Here is a 17,625-nt window from a genome sequence, read left to right on the forward strand (position 1 = left end):
CTATTTTTCTCTATGTCTATATTTCTCTGATTCTATTTTTCTGTCTATATTTCTCTGATTCTATTTTTCTTCGTGTCTATATTTCTCTGATTCTATTTTTCTTCGTACCTATATTTCTCTGATTCTATTTTTCTTCGTGTCTATATTTCTCTGATTGTATTTTTCTTTGTGTCTATATTTCTGTGATTCTATGTTTCTCTGTGTCTATATTTCTCTATGTCAGAATTTACTTAAATGCATAAGTGTATGCGTGTGCTTGCATAGCTGCCCGCATGTATAGTTGGATACATGCTAAATAACGATGATACTGTAGTCGAATACATTTTTAATACAGCGAGGTCTTAAAGGCAGAGATACATCGTAAGATGGCTGGACCAATACGTCGTCACTTGAGGGACCAATACGTCGTCACATGAGGGACCAATAAGTCGTCACATAAGGGTCCTTAATGGACCAATAAGTCGTCACATGAGGGACCAAGATGGACCAATACGTCGTCACATAAGGGACCAAGATGGACCAATAAGTCGTCACATAAGGGTCCATAATGGACCAACAAGTCGTCACATAAGGGATCATGATGGACCAGTACGTCGTCACATAAGGGACCATAATGGACCAAGTCGTCGCATGAGGGACCAGGATGGACCAATACGTCACACCTCACACGTGTGAGTTGGGTCAGTTGTTACAGCCTCGTTAGTGTGAGTTATTCTCTGGCCTGTTGTTAAGTATTGGTACCTAATTACCTCATTAAAAATGCTGTGTTTGAGTGTTTACTTAAAAAGACAAGTGCTGAGGCTTAGAACTCTATATAACCCAACCAGGATTCGAACCCATTTTCGAATCCAGGTCGACTTCCCACACCACCACCAGCCCGTCCTCCAAACAAAGATCCAAAAGTGATTCCATGCACCCACCAAACCCCCTGTTTATGAATGAAAAACGGTTTACACACGACTCACAACTGCTGACGTTCGAACATCCGGAACAAGTGCTTCACTGACGAATTTTGTTCGAATCGCAACGCTGTAAATGCTTCACCCACGTACTACAAATACCAATAATCGCCAACAGAACCTAAACACCTAACCTAACCTATCCTATGCCTATATATACACAATATGCCAATGTATTACAATATTAATTTATACTTGAGAAAATTCCCGTTTTGAATGAACAGCATGGTAAAATTTATGAATGCGTCTGTGGGGTCGACCGCTGAATGTAATGGACTTGAGTCGAGGACGGGTTGCCACCACACAGCGCCGTACACAAGGCCTTGGGAACCTGGAGTGGGCCTAACACCATATATAAAAATATGATAAACAACCTTGAGAATTCTAACCAAGTGGTGTGTGTGGAATTCAGGGCATCAGAGGCTCATGGGTACGTCCCTATGACCTGCTGCCAACCCGGGCATAATTTTTAGGGCATCAAAGGCTCCTGGGTACGTCCCTATGCCCTGCTGCCAACCCGGGGCATCATTTTTAGGGCATCAAAGGCTCCTGGGTACGTCCCTATGACCTGCTGCCAACCCGGGGCATCATTTTTAGGGCATCAAAGGCTCCTGGGTACGTCCCTATGCCCTGCTGCCAACCCGGGGCATCATTTTCTCCCGAGAAACTTTTACAAATCTCTGGCATTCACACGCTCACAGCTGCCACATTTTCCTCCACAACTTGGTGAAACATCCCAGGGTAAAAGGATCTGATTGCCCAATTAACTTCATCCGCGCAGAACTTTTCCCGTCCTTCTCCCTATTTTATTTTGCCAGAGTCTAGCTTCCTACTTTTGCTCTTCCTCCTCCACCTCCCCCACCCCCTTCCCCCTTCCCCTCTCCCCCTCCCCTCCCTCTCCCCCTTCCCCCCTCCATCTCCCCCCGACGGGGTTCGAAGCAGTTCACGGAAGCCCTCGCGTGGGTTTGTATTAAAACTTTATTTTAGTTTCCGCCTCCCCAAGCGACTCTTAGCTCAGTTAAGTTCCCCGCCAAGTCCGCAGTAAGTACTCTCGACAGATTTATATGTTGTATATAGGTTATAGTATATATATATATATATATATATATATATATATATATATATATATATATATATATATATATATATATATTAGTATAATTGGTAGCAGTTTATCTTGTAAACATATGATGTTGAATAAGACCGAAAGGGTAAGATTAATAATTCTAACATAGATCTTCTCAATATATCTTACGTTATTCTTCACTGTCGAGGGTAATTGAAAAATTAACTCATTATTACTTTTTTACATTTTTATTTTTGGTCTGACGCTTAAAAGCGTTTCGTAAGGCTTCTTACATTTTTAAAGATTTGGTTTACACGTAACATACATCATGCATCATGCTGATATATATATATATATATATATATATATATATATATATATATATATATATATATATATATATATATATATATATATATATATATATATATATATATATATATATATATATAGGAGATGCCTCGTATGGGCCAATAAGCCTTCTGCAGCCCCTATGTTTATCCCTTATGTATCCCCCCATGTTTTTCACCTTCATTGTATTATCACCTGACCTAATGCGGGTATAAAATCAACTAGTATTGTAAGATCTGTTCACTTGAGAATGAACCATGGAGGTTCGAAACGTCGTGCAAATTATACAAATAAGTGTAATACACTCTATAGTAAATCACTTCTTTTCTTCACCTTAAAAGTACGAAAATGACTTTTGGAGAACTCCTATTCCAATTAAGCCCTGATGCTAAGAAAATAGTTAGAGGGATAGAAGCCCTAAACCAGAAAATAATAAATACAGAATATGCGGTCATATTCAATGAAACATGTTTGAAAGAAAACCTGCTGCCAGTATACACCAATATATATATATATATATAAATAAATGAGTTTGGATATAATAAAAAGCTGCCTTGTATGAACCAAAAAGACTTTTTTTTGTTCTAAGGTGCTTTATAAAATTATTTGCCATTTCAAGAAATGTAAGGAAAGATTTATTTCGAAATACCTCAATTTTCACAGAGCATAAGATGAAATGCTTCTGTGTAAGTCCCTGTCTGTATCCGCTGTGTGTCCCTGTCTGTATCCGCTGTGTGTCCCTGTCTGTATCCGCTGTGTGTCCCTGTCTGTATCCGCTGTGTGTCCCTGTCTGTATCCGCTGTGTGTCCATATCTGTGTCGGCTGTGTCATGATTCGGGTCATTTACAGCATCAAACAAGCTGGACTGCCTGATTGACTTGAGTGCTTCCACCCCGGGTGAGCCCCATTCCTCGCGTCTGGCTACTCCGGCCAAGGCCTGGCACTTAAGTGGCACTCATTACTCTTGTTCTTTAAATCCAGCTTCCACAAAGTCTTGCCTCGAACCAGGACCCCAAGTGATCCCTGCAGGGCGTCTGAACCACCTCTGGCAATGGTCCGCGTTTCGGGAAGCATTTGTGTCTCTGGTGTCCGGTCCTCTGGTGTCCGGTCTTCTGGTGTCCGGCCCTCTGGTGTCCGGCTCTCTGGTGTCCGGCTCTCTGGTGTCCGGCTCTCTGGTGTCCGGTCCTCTGGTGTCCGGTCCTCTGGTGTCCGGCTCTCTGGTGTCCGGTCCTCTGGTGTCCGGTCCTCTGGTGTCCGGTCCTCTGGTGTCCGGCCCTCTGGTGTCCGGTCCTCTGGTGTCCGGCTCTCTGGTGTCCGGCCCTCTGGTGTCCGGCCCTCTGGTGTCCGGCCCTCTGGTGTCCGGCCCTCTGGTGTCCGGCCCTCTGGTGTCCGGCTCTCTGGTGTCCGGCTCTCTGGTGTCCGGTCCTCTGGTGTCCGGCTCTCTGGTGTCCGGCTCTCTGGTGTCCGACCCTCTGGTGTCCGGCCCTCTGGTGTCCGGCCCTCTGGTGTCCGGTCCTCTGGTGTCCGGCCCTCTGGTGTCCGGTCCTCTGGTGTCCGGCCCTCTGGTGTCCGGCCCTCTGGTGTCCGGCCCTCTAGTGTCCGGCCCTCTGGTGTCCGGCTCTCTGGTATCCGGCTCTCTGGTGTCCGGCCCTCTGGTGTCCGGCCCTCTGGTGTCCGGCCCTCTGGTGTCCGGCTCTCTGGTGTCCGGCCCTCTGGTGTCCGGCCCTCTGGTGTCCGGCCCTCTGGTGTCCGGCCCTCTGGTGTCCGGCCCTCTGGTGTCCGGCCCTCTGGTGTCCGGTCCTCTGGTGTCCGGTCCTCTGGTGTCCGGCTCTCTGGTGTCCGGTCCTCTGGTGTCCGGTCCTCTGGTGTCCGGCCCTCTGGTGTCCGGTCCTCTGGTGTCCGGTCCTCTGGTGTCCGGCTCTCTGGTGTCCGGCCCTCTGGTGTCCGGTCCTCTGGTGTCCGGCCCTCTGGTGTCCGGTCCTCTGGTGTCCGGTCCTCTGGTGTCCGGCTCTCTGGTGTCCGGCCCTCTGGTGTCCGGTCCTCTGGTGTCCGGCTCTCTGGTGTCCGGTCCTCTGGTGTCCGGCCCTCTGGTGTCCGGTCCTCTGGTGTCCGGTCCTCTGGTGTCCGGTCCTCTGGTGTCCAGCCCTCTAAAGTCCGGCCCTGTGGAGTCCAGCCCTGTGGAGTCCGGCCCTGTGGAGTCCGGCCCCTGTGGAGTCCAGCCCTGTGGAGTCCGGCCCTCTGGTGTCAAGAGTCCCAGCATCAGAGACTCTTGACTTCTCTTTTACCAGCATCCTCCTCTTTTTATCTCCCTGTCTCTATAGTTTCTGGTACTGATGTTCTTCCCTCTTTCCCTCTCTCGCTCTCTCTGTGTCTCTCTGTCTCTCTGTCTCTCTCTGTGTCTCTCTGTCTCTGTTTCTCTCTCTGTCTCTCTCTGTGTCTCTCTCTCTCTGTTTCTCTCTCTGTTTCTCTGTCTCTTGTGGATTTGTTCGTGTGATGCATCACGCTATTGTGATTTCTGTGTGTAATGAAAACTGTGTATCATGTTTTTAAAGTAAGACTGTAATGTTAGATATAGTTACTCATATCTAAGTGTTTAGTTGTCTAGATAAAGACTTTTCACAGGTGAAAATTGTGTCAAATATTTTAATTTGATCCTTTACTTTCGGTTATGGATCGTTTCGGGATAAGCCCAGCTAAACCCAGCTAGGCTCCTAGGATGAATAAGCCCAGCTAGGCTCCTGGGGTGTATAAGCCCAGCTAAACCCAGCTAGGCTCCTGGGATGAATAAGCCCAGCTAGGCTCCTGGGATGTATAAGCCCAGCTAGGCTCCTAGGATGAATAAGCCCAGCTAGGCTCCTGGGATGCATAAGCCCAGCTAAACCCAGCTAGGTTCCTAGGATGAATAAGCCCAGCTAGGCTCCTGGGATGTATAAGCCCAGCTAAACCCAGCTAGGCTCCTGGGATGAATAAGCCCAGCTAGGCTCCTGGGATGTATAAGCCCAGCTAAACCCAGCTAGGCTCCTGGGATGCATAAGCCAAGCTAAACCCAGCTAGGCTCCTGGGATGCATACGCCAAGCTAAACCCAGCTAGGCTCTTGGGATGCATACGCCAAGCTAAACCCAGCTAGGCTCCTGGGATGCATACGCCAAGCTAAACCCAGCTAGGCTCCTGGGATGCATACGCCAAGCTAAACCCAGCTAGGCTCCTGGGGGAGGCTAAACACCAGCTAAACAACAATAACGCCCCCCCTCCAAGTTGCCAGTCAGGTGGTATTCAGTTAATACTGAGAATAATACAATTATGATCTCGTTGGCGTAAGAGAAGGAGCCGCCTGACGTTGAAGTTAGCAAACTTCCCCCTGCCTGCCTGCCTGCCTCCTCCTCCTCCTCCCAGTAACGTTAATGAGCGCAACTTGTAACCAGGCTCATTAACAAGGCAATTCAATACGGGCTTCCCTAGTTTCTAATATCTTCAGTTTTCAGCGCCCAGTTTACCCTGAGACATGCAATCACCTAATAATGCATGTTTCACTGACATCACCTAATTCCTCTCTAACGACCTAATTCACCTAAAATTCTAAAGACACTCCTTAAATTTTTTTGTTTTTTACTTTTCTTTAACAGCCAATTATGTGACGGTAAATGGTCGGTTCAGGAGCAGAAGGGCATATCTGTTACGAGAGACGTGTGGTTCTGTGTTCAACGTAATTACTGCTGGAAATTCATCCCAGGTGGCTTAGCTCTGGATGGCACTTAAGCCCCTGTTGCAGGGAGTAGTGACGGCGGATATTCCGCAGCTCACAGACATTAATTACGGACGAACTAGGCCTTAACAGACTCGCCTGTATATATATAAACTACCCTTCAGGTGATCGCCACACACCCGTACACATCTGACACATAAACAGCCACCACACACCTGTAAATATCTGCCCTACAGGTGCTCGCCTAACAAGATGTCTCACCTGCAAATGGAAGCGATAGTTATTGGTGACGAAGGTTCTCAGGAGGCGGTCCCTGTGGTCAGCCTCGAACCCGTGTTGAATCTCGCTGTCGCTGAACACCTGCGGTAGGTCGGTGGCGGTAATCCCCAGCAGGAGGTCGACTGGGGTGCGTCCCTCCTGACCTGGGGGAGGGAGGGAGGCGCAGGGGTCAGCCCATCAGACAATCTGGCAGGTGAGTTAAACACTCAGGAGAAAGCGGCGATTGATTGAGCGCGGTCTCTTCTCTCTCTCTCTCTCTCTCTCTCTCTCTCTCTCTCTCTCTCTCTCTCTCTCTCTCTCTCTCTCTCTCTCTCTCTCCCTCTCCCTCTCCCTCTCTCTCTCTCTCTCTCTCTCTCTCTCTCTCTCCCTCTCTCTCTCTCTCTCTCTCTCTCTCTCTCTCTCTCTCTCTCTCTCTCTCTCTCTCTCTCTCTCTCTCTCACACACACACACCTGAAACATCTTAGTGGGCCAGCTAGAGGCTTAACATGCACTCTCACACCCCTGACTCACACAAACATGCCCTCTCTCACACACCTGACTCACACAAACATGCACTCTCACACACCTGACTCACACAAACATGCCCTCTCTCACACACCTGACTCACACAAACATGCACTGTCACACACCTGACTCACACAAACATGCACTCTCACACACCTGACTCACAGAAACATGCACTCTCACACACCTGACTCACATAAACATGCACTCTCACACCCCTGACTCACACAAACATGCACTCTCCCACACACCTGACTCAGCAACCCACACCTGACAGGGAGCTACGCACCCATCTTGCCGTGCTGCTGCTTCCAGTCATGTCTGATAGTGACACCATCCACGCTGGGGCCGATGGCTGAGAGGAACTGTGGCGTCTCCAGCTCCACCTGTGGAGGAGGAATTCCTGTTGACTCCAGTGGGGCAGGAGGGAGAGAGAGAGAGAGAGAGAGAGAGAGAGAGAGAGAGAGAGAGAGAGAGAGAGAGAGAGAGAGAGAGAGAGAGAGAGAGAGAGAGAGGGAGAGAGAGAGGGAGAGAGAGAGAGAGAGAGAGAGAGAGAGAGAGAGAGAGAGAGAGAGAGAGAGAGAGAGAGAGAGAGAGAGAGAGAGAGAGAGAGAGAGAAGGAAACAGAGCAGATAGACAGACAGGGTGACAGACAGAGACGTCATAAATATACTTGTCATCAGATATGTCCCCAAAATATACCAACAAACGTTTAAAAGCATTACAATATATACTCAACAAGTCAGTCCCTAGAGCACTAACACCGGTACTTGTGACTGAGGTGAACAACATATGAACTGTTCCACAAACCCTTCACATTTTTGTACCAGTGATTGTGTAAAGACGACCCAAGAAGCAATGTCATGCATGAGATCTGGTGAACTACCAACTACCTAAATAACAGGAGCCCCTTGGTGATCGGGCTGAGGACCCACCTGCAAGATTTGGTCGACAGTTCGATCCCGCAGACAGTGGAGGAGCGCCTCGTAGTGACGGTAGAGGTCATCTGGAACGAGGCACCCTAACTGCCTGGCGGCTTGAACAGCATAGTACACAGGTTCTTGAACAGCCGCCCAGGGACTTAGCGCGGACCCGGACATCAGAATAGCTCTCTTGAACAGCCCCGCTCCTGTGTGTTGAACGTAGAAACTGAACGTAGATTCTGAACGTAGAAACTGAACGTAGATACACCTTGAGCAATTTTCTTGGGGGGATATTTTGAAATATTTACATTGAGAAATTGCCTGGATAGATGTTGGGTTTTTTTGGAAATGTGATTATAATTTTTTCTGAGGATTTGTGGAACTTGTTTGATGGTGCTTTGATGTAAGATGGATTTAATAAGCACTTGGAGGATGCAGTATTGAACTGTGTATTCTTTATGGGCATACACAGGCACGCTCACACGCACGCACGCACGCACGCACACACACACACACACACACACACACACACACACACACACACACACACACACACACACACACCCACCCACACACACACACACACACACACACACACACACACACACTCACACAACCCCCGTCACGTGACTCAGCCTCCAGCAACGTCAACAAACACAACTTGACATAGTTAATCATGAAATATTTAATAATCCCAAGATTCATATACATATATAATTCTTATATATATATATATATATATATATATATATATATATATATATATATATATATATATATATTTATATATCTATATATATATTTATTTATTTTCTACAAGGGTAATAACTACTCAATTCGGTTGTAACAGGCCATTTAAACCAACGCTTAGTAGCGTTCCCTTGTCTCTGGTCGCTGTAAGCGAGTTGGCAGTACCAGGGAACCACATAACACACCCACCGTTGTACAGTGTGACTCACCAATATTGTTGTTACTTGGTATACAACATATTTGTAAACTGTTTGCAACATAACCTGAGATGTGTTTCCTCCTTTGACGTTTATTGAGATCATTTATCAAATTTGCCTTGATTGTATGCTACAGTTGATTGTATACTACAGTTGATTGTATGCTACAGTTGATTGTATACTACAGTTGATTGTATGCTACAGTTGATTGTATACTACAGTTGATTGTATGCTACAGTTGATTGTATACTACAGTTGATTGTATGCTACAGTTGATTGTATACTACAGTTGATTGTATACTACAGTTGATTGTATACTACAGTTGATTGTATGCTACAGTTGATTGTATACTACAGTTGATTGTATACTACAGTTGATTGAAATAATTAAAAAATAACAGAATTGCTGAATTTATTAACTGTTCTTAATATGGATTTTTGCATATTTGGCTACAAAATATTCGCGTTATGTAATTAAACATTTCCTTATATATATATATATATATATATATATATATATATATATATATATATATATATATATATATATATATATATATATATATATATATATATATCACTGTTATCACTGTGATAAATTTCATGGAGATTTCCTTTAGTTAATGCAATTACAGTCTTGCAGGGAGAGAGGGAACGGTCTGCTTCACAATTTCCACCACAATCCGTTAATGAACGGACACTCAATCTTGCCAATCGCCTCGTTCAATCTTACCTTCCAGTTCAATCCTCTCACCAAACTACCTGCATCATATTGAAAGAAAAGATGTGAAAAGGCACAGTCAAAGATAACATGTGGAAGATATAATATATAACGAAGGGAGATATGAGGTTAAACAAGGGAGATATGAGGTTAAACAAGGGAGATATGAGGTTAAACAAGGGAGATATGAGGTTAAACAAGGGAGATAAGAGGTTAAACAAGGGAGATATGAGGTTAAACAAGGGAGATATAAGGTTAAACAAGGGAGATATGAGGTTAAACAAGGGAGATATGAGGTTAAACAAGGGAGATATGAGGTAAAACAAGGGCGATAAGAGGTATAACAAGGGAGATATAAGGTTAAACAAGGGAGATAAGAGGTTAAACAAGGAAGATATGAGGTTAAACAAGGGAGATAAGAGGTTAAACAAGGAAGATATGAGGTTAAACAAGGGAGATATAAGGTTAGCTGGAAGAGGATTGAGAGGATAAGTTACTTTGCGGTAATTCTGGGGTTCAAGGTCCCCACGGCCCGGTCACTGACCAGGCCTCCTCGTTACCGGACTGGTCAACCAGGCTGTTGGACGCGGCTGCTCGCAGCCTAACGCATAAATCACAGCCTGGTTGATCAGGAATCCTTTGGAGGAAGTTATCGAGTTCTCTCCTGATGATCCACTTGTTATAAGACTCTTCCGGACGCAAGAGAACACCAAAATGAACAGATGGTGAAGAACAAGGCAGAGGAGAACATCAGGAAATAGAACAGATCATGCTAGAAATTTTGAACAGTTAGCGAAGCATTACGAGTGTGAACACGCCTGTTGAGCAACATGATATCGCAAATGAACAGGCGTTGATCAACATGATATCCTAAATGAACAGGTGTTGAGCAACATGATATCGCAAATGAACAGGCGTTGAGCAACATGATATCCTAAATGAACAGGTGTTGAGCAACATGATATCGCAAATGAACAGGCGTTGAACAACATGATATCCCAAATGAACAGGCGTTGATCAACATGATATCCTAAATGAACAGGCGTTGAGCAACATGATATCCCAAATGAACAGGCGTTGAACAACATGATATCCCAAATGAACAGGCGTTGATCAACATGATATCCCAAATGAACAGGTGTTGAGCAACATGATATCCTAAATGAACAGGCGTTGAGCAACATGATATCGCAAATGAACAGGCGTTGATCAACATGATATCCTAAATGAACAGGTGTTGAGCAACATTATATCCTAAATGAACAGGCGTTGAGCAACATGATATCCTAAATGAACAGGTGTCGAGCAACATGATATCCCAAATGAACAGGTGTCGAGCAACATGATATCCTAAATGAACAGCTGTTGATCAACATGATATCCTAAATGAACAGGTGTTGAGCAACATGATATCCTAAATGAACAGCTGTTGATCAACATGATATCCTAAATGAACAGGTGTTGAGCAACATGATATCCCAAATGAATAGGCGTTGAACAACATGATATCCCAAATGAACAGATGTTGAGGAACACGATATCCCAAATGAATAGGCGCTGAACAACATGATATCCCAAATGAACACGTGAAAGAGAGGTCATTCAGTAACAGCTCAAATTTTAAGGTTACATGAACAAGGTTCAGCAAGAAAGCGTATTAAAGAAAAGCTTAGATTTCAGATAACCAAAATACAAGAAAACACGTCAAACAAAAGCTTAGATTTTCACGTCAGATAACCAAAACAGAGCAAAACAGAATATCAAGTATAAGCTGATATCTTTATAGGGCTTAAAATACAAAATACAGCCAGAAGGTGATGTATAAGCTGATATCTTCAGCTTATACTTAAGTGCCTCTCTTGTTGAAGTATATGTAAATATATGTAAATCAAGCTGATATCTTCAGCTTATACTTAAGTGCCTCCCTTGTTGAAGTATATGTAAATTAAGCTGATATCTTCAGCTTATACTTAAGTACCTCTCTTATTGAAGTATATGTAAATATATGTAAATTAAGCTGATATCTTCAGCTTATACTTAAGTACCTCTCTTGTTGAAGTATATGTAAATATATGTAAATTAAGCTGATATCTTCAGCTTATACTTAAGTACCTCTCTTGTTGAAGTATATGTAAATTAAGCTGATATCTTCAGCTTATACTTAAGCTGGCGTAGTCTACTAAAACAAAGCTTAAGCTTTAGGTAACCGGATGGGTTGTAAAGAGTTTAATGTGAAAGGTGAAAATGAAAATCAATGATTGATGCTCGATTGAACTATCGTCCCAGAGGAGACATGTTTGCGATATAGACTTCGCTCGAGTATGTTCATCAATTTGAACACCTGCTTCCCAAGTTATGCAAATTACACATAATTACAAGTGTTTCGGCGGTTGTTCAATGCCTCGAAATGGTTAGAAAAAAAACTTACTCAATTTATGAGTAACAATACCCATTGCAGAACATCTGCAACACACCAAGAGAACACCAAGAGAACACCAAGAGAACACGAGAGAACGAGAGCCACAGGTTCACGCTGGCACAAGAAGGGCTTTTAACCCCAGCTAAGCCTCTAATAACGCCTAATAACGCCGCCCAGAGCCCACCGCTGGCATCACAGAGTCGTTATTAAAAGCAATAATAACCTTATACACGCCATCTACCGGCAGAATAACAAAGTGAATATGATGCAAAAGGCAAACACCAACAGTTTAGTAGAACATGTTAGTTTTTCCCTTTTTTTTTTTTTTTTGATCGCATGGCATATATAGAGCACCGTATTTCTGTCCATTTGTCCCTCCGTACTATTATTTTGGTCGGTAAGCAGCGTACGTACCCAACCAACCTACCTAACCCTATCCAGACCGTTGCATAGAAAACGTTAGTATTTCGGTGATTTAATATTTTGCCAATACGTCGCCTTTTGAAGGGAATGGTCGGCTCCGTAAACTACTCAAAATACTCAAACTACTCAAAGTACTCAAACTACTCAAAATACTCAAAATACTCAAACTACTCAAACTACTCAAAGTACTCAAAGTACTCAAAATACTCAAAATACTCAAAATACTCAAACTACTCAAACTACTCAAAGTACTCAAAATACTCAAAATACTCAAACTACTCAAACTACTCAAAGTACTCAAACTACTCAAAATACTCAAACTACTCAAACTACTGAAACTACTCAAACTACTGAAACTACTCAAACTACTGAAACTACTGAAACTACTCAAACTACTCAAACTACTCAAACTACTCAAACTACTCAAAATACTCAAACTACTCAAACTACTCAAAATACTCAAACTACTCAAAGTACTCAAACTACTCAAAATACTCAAAGTACTCAAACTACTCAAAATACTCAAAATAATCAAACTACTCAAAATACTCAAAATACTCAAAATACTCAAAATACTCAAACTACTCAAACTACTCAAAATACTCAAACTACTCAAAATACTCAAAATACTCAAACTACTCAAAATACTCAAAATACTCAAACTACTCAAAATACTCAAACTACTCAAACTACTCAAAATACTCAAACTACTCAAACTACTCAAAATACTCAAACTACTCAAAGTACTCAAACTACTCAAAATACTCAAACTACTCAAACTACTCAAAATACTCAAAATACTCAAAATACTCAAACTACTCAAAATACTCAAACTACTCAAAATACTCAAACTACTCAAAATACTCAAACTACTCAAAATACTCAAAATACTCAAACTACTCAAAAAGGACGAGGATTGTAGTGTGTATTTATGTGAAATTTGTTCCAAAAGTTCAAAAATCTCGAACCTAAACCGATAGGCTTCGATCGAACATGTTCATCAGTTTGAACAATTCCTTCAAGAGTAAACTATAGTCATTTCCAGGCAGTGAGCCCAACCACTTCATGCAGGTCGGCGTTCAATCCCCGACCGTCCACAAGCGGTGTGGCACCATTCCCTTCCCTCCGTCCCATCCCAAATCCTTATCGTGACCCCTTCCCTGTGTTATATAATCGTAAAGGCTTGGCGCTTTCCCCTGATAATTCCCTCCCTCCAGGCAGTAAATCACAATAACGGGGTTGGACAGTAGGCACCCCCCCCCCGAGCCCTACACGTCCGGACAGAAAGAATTAACGACGTGTTTGTTCTGTCCTGGACCACTGTCAAGATTGGTCCAGACCCAATCCACAACCGATTGGACGGGCAACCAATCAGTTCCATTTACTACTATGTAAGGATATAACGTATACTTCAACAAGAGAGGCAGCGGCGCCCAGATATACTGTCTAGGCTCTGGAAAGACCTGGGTAGATACTGGTTTCGTAACAGGAATTGACGATCTATGGAACAAACTGCCGATAGACGACGGATCAGACGAGGGATTGATGGATTGTTTCAATCGTAGGCTACACATATATCTGAGCGAGGAGCAAGGGGCCTGACGGCTGAGAAGAAAGCGCTCGGGATGAGTAGTTCGGGTACCTGTGAGTTAGACAGCTGCTACGGGCTGCTTCCTGAGGATATGTAACAAAAAGGAGGCCTAGTCGAGGACCGGGCCGCGGGAACGCTAAGCCCCGAAATCACCTCAAGAGGTTCCTTGGATATAATTAAATCCTGTCTGCTACGGACCAATAGACCTTCTCCAGTTTTTTCTATTCATATGTGTTTATGTTACACATAGGCCTACTCTGAGGACACTCTCACACCTCTCTACTCGGGCCATAACATTAGCAAAATGGAATCATGACTTTCAAAACAGGAATCAATTAGAGTATAAATTCCTTAAACCCGAATACTTCAATATTAATGAACATATTCAGTATTCATACATACATATTCATTCATACATTAATGACACTATTTAAAAGACACATCGGACACTTTATGACACGTAAATCTGTGTATCTACGTATTTGCGTATGTTTGTTAGCTTAGCATTTTAAAAGCACCGAATCACCTTCTGTGGTTGATTGTTCAATAAACCCTTGAACTCTATGTTTAACACATCTCTCACCCTGTCCATGGAGGACAGAAGAAAATGTATATATGCTGGTTAGCATTGTAAATGTCTGGCCACGTCTGTGGTAGAAAATAATAATAGTAATAATAATAAAACGAATACTGTTTCAGAACTGAAGTATATATGAACTGTTATAAGGAGAATGTAAAGGAGCGAAACATTAAGCAATATAACTATAACACTAGGCAGATCTACACACGGAAATTGTATATGGAGGAAACTGTATAACTCAGGCCCCTCATCGCTGGTACCAGTCCCCTTTCTAAAGGTGTAGGAAAAGAGTTGAGAAGTTGAGGAAGTTTGCTGATTGCTACTTCCACCATCGGGGATCGAGCACCGACCAGGGGACACCGCCAGGGGGGAGGCTAGGGAACCAGTCCCTCACTCAGGGGCAGGGGACCCCGGAGGGACGTGACTTATCACACTTGAAAGAGCTTTGGATAGACAGGCGGACGCAAGGATGACGCTCTAGCCACTTAAAGGCTTATGCCTAGCCAGCAGAAGTAATGGGCGACAGGAAAGAGAAGTAGGCATGAAGGAAAAGGGAAAGCATGGTAAAAGAGAGAGAGAGAGAGAGAGAGAGAGAGAGAGAGAGAGAGAGAGAGAGAGAGAGAGAGAGAGAGAGAGAGAGAGAGAGAGAAGGAAGGAAGAGAGGAAACTGTAGGCAGGAATTCGAGGGAATCTTCATTAAAACATTTAATATCAGAATAAATTTTAGATGTATATTCAGTTTCAGATAGACAGAAGGAACCATGCATCTTGCAGACACCGTTTCAAATAGACAGAGGCAGTCATTAAGCTTGCAGACACTGTTTCCGATAGACAGAGGGACTCAATAAGCTTGCAGACATTGTTTCCGATAGACAGAGGGACTCAATAAGCTTGCAGACATTGTTTCAGATAGACAGGGGGGATTAGAAAGATTTTAGACATTGCTTCAGATGAACAAATGGAGCAATAAAATTTACAAACATTGGTCAGATGGGAGAAGATGAAGTCAAACAGGTGAAGAAGATATATATATATATATATATATATATATATATATATATATATATATATATATATATATATATATATATATATATATATAAGATATTTATGATCGATGTTCCCTTCGGGAATCTTAATTTTAAGATGAATAGGAAAACCAGGGATATACTGAACATCTTGTATCAGAATCTTTACTTTAAAATGCATAACGTTTCGAATACTTCTCGTATTCATCATCAGATCTGAAAGAAAAAACAGAAATCACAATCAAATAACTGGTAAACAAAGAACTCATACTGAATATAATTGTCTATCAAAGAAAGGAAAATGCTTAAAAAACAAAACACTTAAGCGCACTTAAAGTGATCAATACAAATAAAACTTATTAACTGTCACATATATTAAAGCTAATTTAAAAATCCATTAAACTACAAGATGAATTTTATAACTACTAAAACAAACCATTCTATTAAACTTACGTGAAGTGATCAGAAGTGAAACTTGATACCTGACACATAGATACTAAACACTATAACAAATATTCATATAATGACTACAAATCTACAAAAAATGTATGTAAAATACAAACAGAATAAACGACAATTATAAAGTACTAACCAAAATCTTATAAAAAACTCAAATATTAAATAAAATTAAATATCAAAAAATGTATTATATATCCTAAATAAAAGATTATATTAATGTACAATGTCAAGACTTGAAATAAGTAAGAAAGGGCAAAGACATGGTAAACTAAACAAAATAATAAAATTAAACTACCAAAATGAACTATAAATCAAATTACAGGGCCTACTGTGTATAGTGTATAGTGCACAGTAGGCCCTGTAATTTGATTTATAGTTCATTTTGGTAGTTTAATTTTATTATTTTGTTTAGTTTACCATGTCTTTGCCCTGTGTATAGTGTGTGTATAGTATTACTGTGTAATACACAGTATGTATTACTGTGTATTATACACAGTTTGTATTACACAGTATGTATTACTGTGTATAGTGTATAGTGCACAGTAGGCCCTGTAATTTGATTTATTGTTCATTTTGGTAGTTTAATTTTATTATTTTGTTTAGTTTACCATGTCTTTGCCCTTTCTTACTTATTTCAAGTCTTGACATTGTACATTAATATAATCTTTTATTTAGGATATATAATACATTTTTTGGTATTTAATTTTATTTAATATTTGAGATTTTTATAAGATTTTGGTTAGTACTTTATAATTGTCGTTTATTCTGTTTGTATTTTACATACATTTTTTGTAGATTTGTAGTCATTATATGAATATTTGTTATAGTGTTTAGTATCTATGTGTCAGGTATCAAGTTTCACTTCTGATCACTTCACGTAAGTTTAATAGAATGGTTTGTTTTAGTAGTTATAAAATTCATCTTGTAGTTTAATGGATTTTTAAATTAGCTTTAATATATGTGACAGTTAATAAGTTTTATTTGTATTGATCACTTTAAGTGCGCTTAAGTGTTTTGTTTTTTAAGCATTTTCCTTACTTTGATAGGCAATTATATTCAGTATGAGTTCTTTGTTTACCAGTTATTTGATTGTGATTTCTGTTTTTTCTTTCAGATCTGATGATGAATACGAGAAGTATTCGAAACGTTATGCATTTTAAAGTAAAGAATCTGAAACAAGATGTTCAGTATATCCCTGGTTTTCCTATTCATCTTTAAATATATATATATATATATATATATATATATATATATATATATATATATATATATATATATATATATGATGCTTATAAACAAGTTTACGAGCATGAAATCAATGGAATGGGAACGCACAGGAAGTGAATATGCATGTGATTAGCTATTCATATTAGCTGATTAGCTACTCATATTTTCAAATCAATCCGGACTAGTCAATCCATCTTCAGATCCACCAAGCAGTCTTATATTAAAGTGTTCCTTTATATTTGTATAACTTTCAATAAAATATTTCGCGGGGAAGAGAGAGAAAATATTAAAAGAAAAAAAAGAACACAAAAAATTGCAGAAATATTGTTAAAAATTGAAGGGTAGGCCGGGCGGAGCCCTTGATTGGTCGTGTGCAGACCTTGTTGACGACAGATGGCAGTGTCGGGGGATGTGTCGGGGGGGGGGGGGGGGGGTTAGAGGGAG

At 41.6% G+C, this 17,625-nt stretch overlaps 1 protein-coding gene across 1 annotated transcript in view; it reads right to left on the reverse strand.

The window, feature by feature from the left end:
- LOC123763241 (neuroligin-2-like) overlaps positions 1-17,625 on the reverse strand; it is a 644,171-nt gene that overhangs the window by 41,266 nt on the left and 585,280 nt on the right. Inside the window, exons 4-6 of the mRNA XM_069303139.1 lie at positions 7,799-7,992; positions 7,153-7,249; positions 6,342-6,502 (exon numbers count right to left, since the gene is read on the reverse strand). Coding sequence (XP_069159240.1) covers positions 6,342-6,502; positions 7,153-7,249; positions 7,799-7,992 — 452 coding nt within the window. The remainder of the gene's footprint in view (positions 1-6,341; positions 6,503-7,152; positions 7,250-7,798; positions 7,993-17,625) is intronic.

This window comes from Procambarus clarkii, chromosome 49 (assembly GCF_040958095.1).
Source record: "Procambarus clarkii isolate CNS0578487 chromosome 49, FALCON_Pclarkii_2.0, whole genome shotgun sequence".
Classification (NCBI taxonomy): Eukaryota; Metazoa; Arthropoda; class Malacostraca; order Decapoda; family Cambaridae; genus Procambarus; species Procambarus clarkii.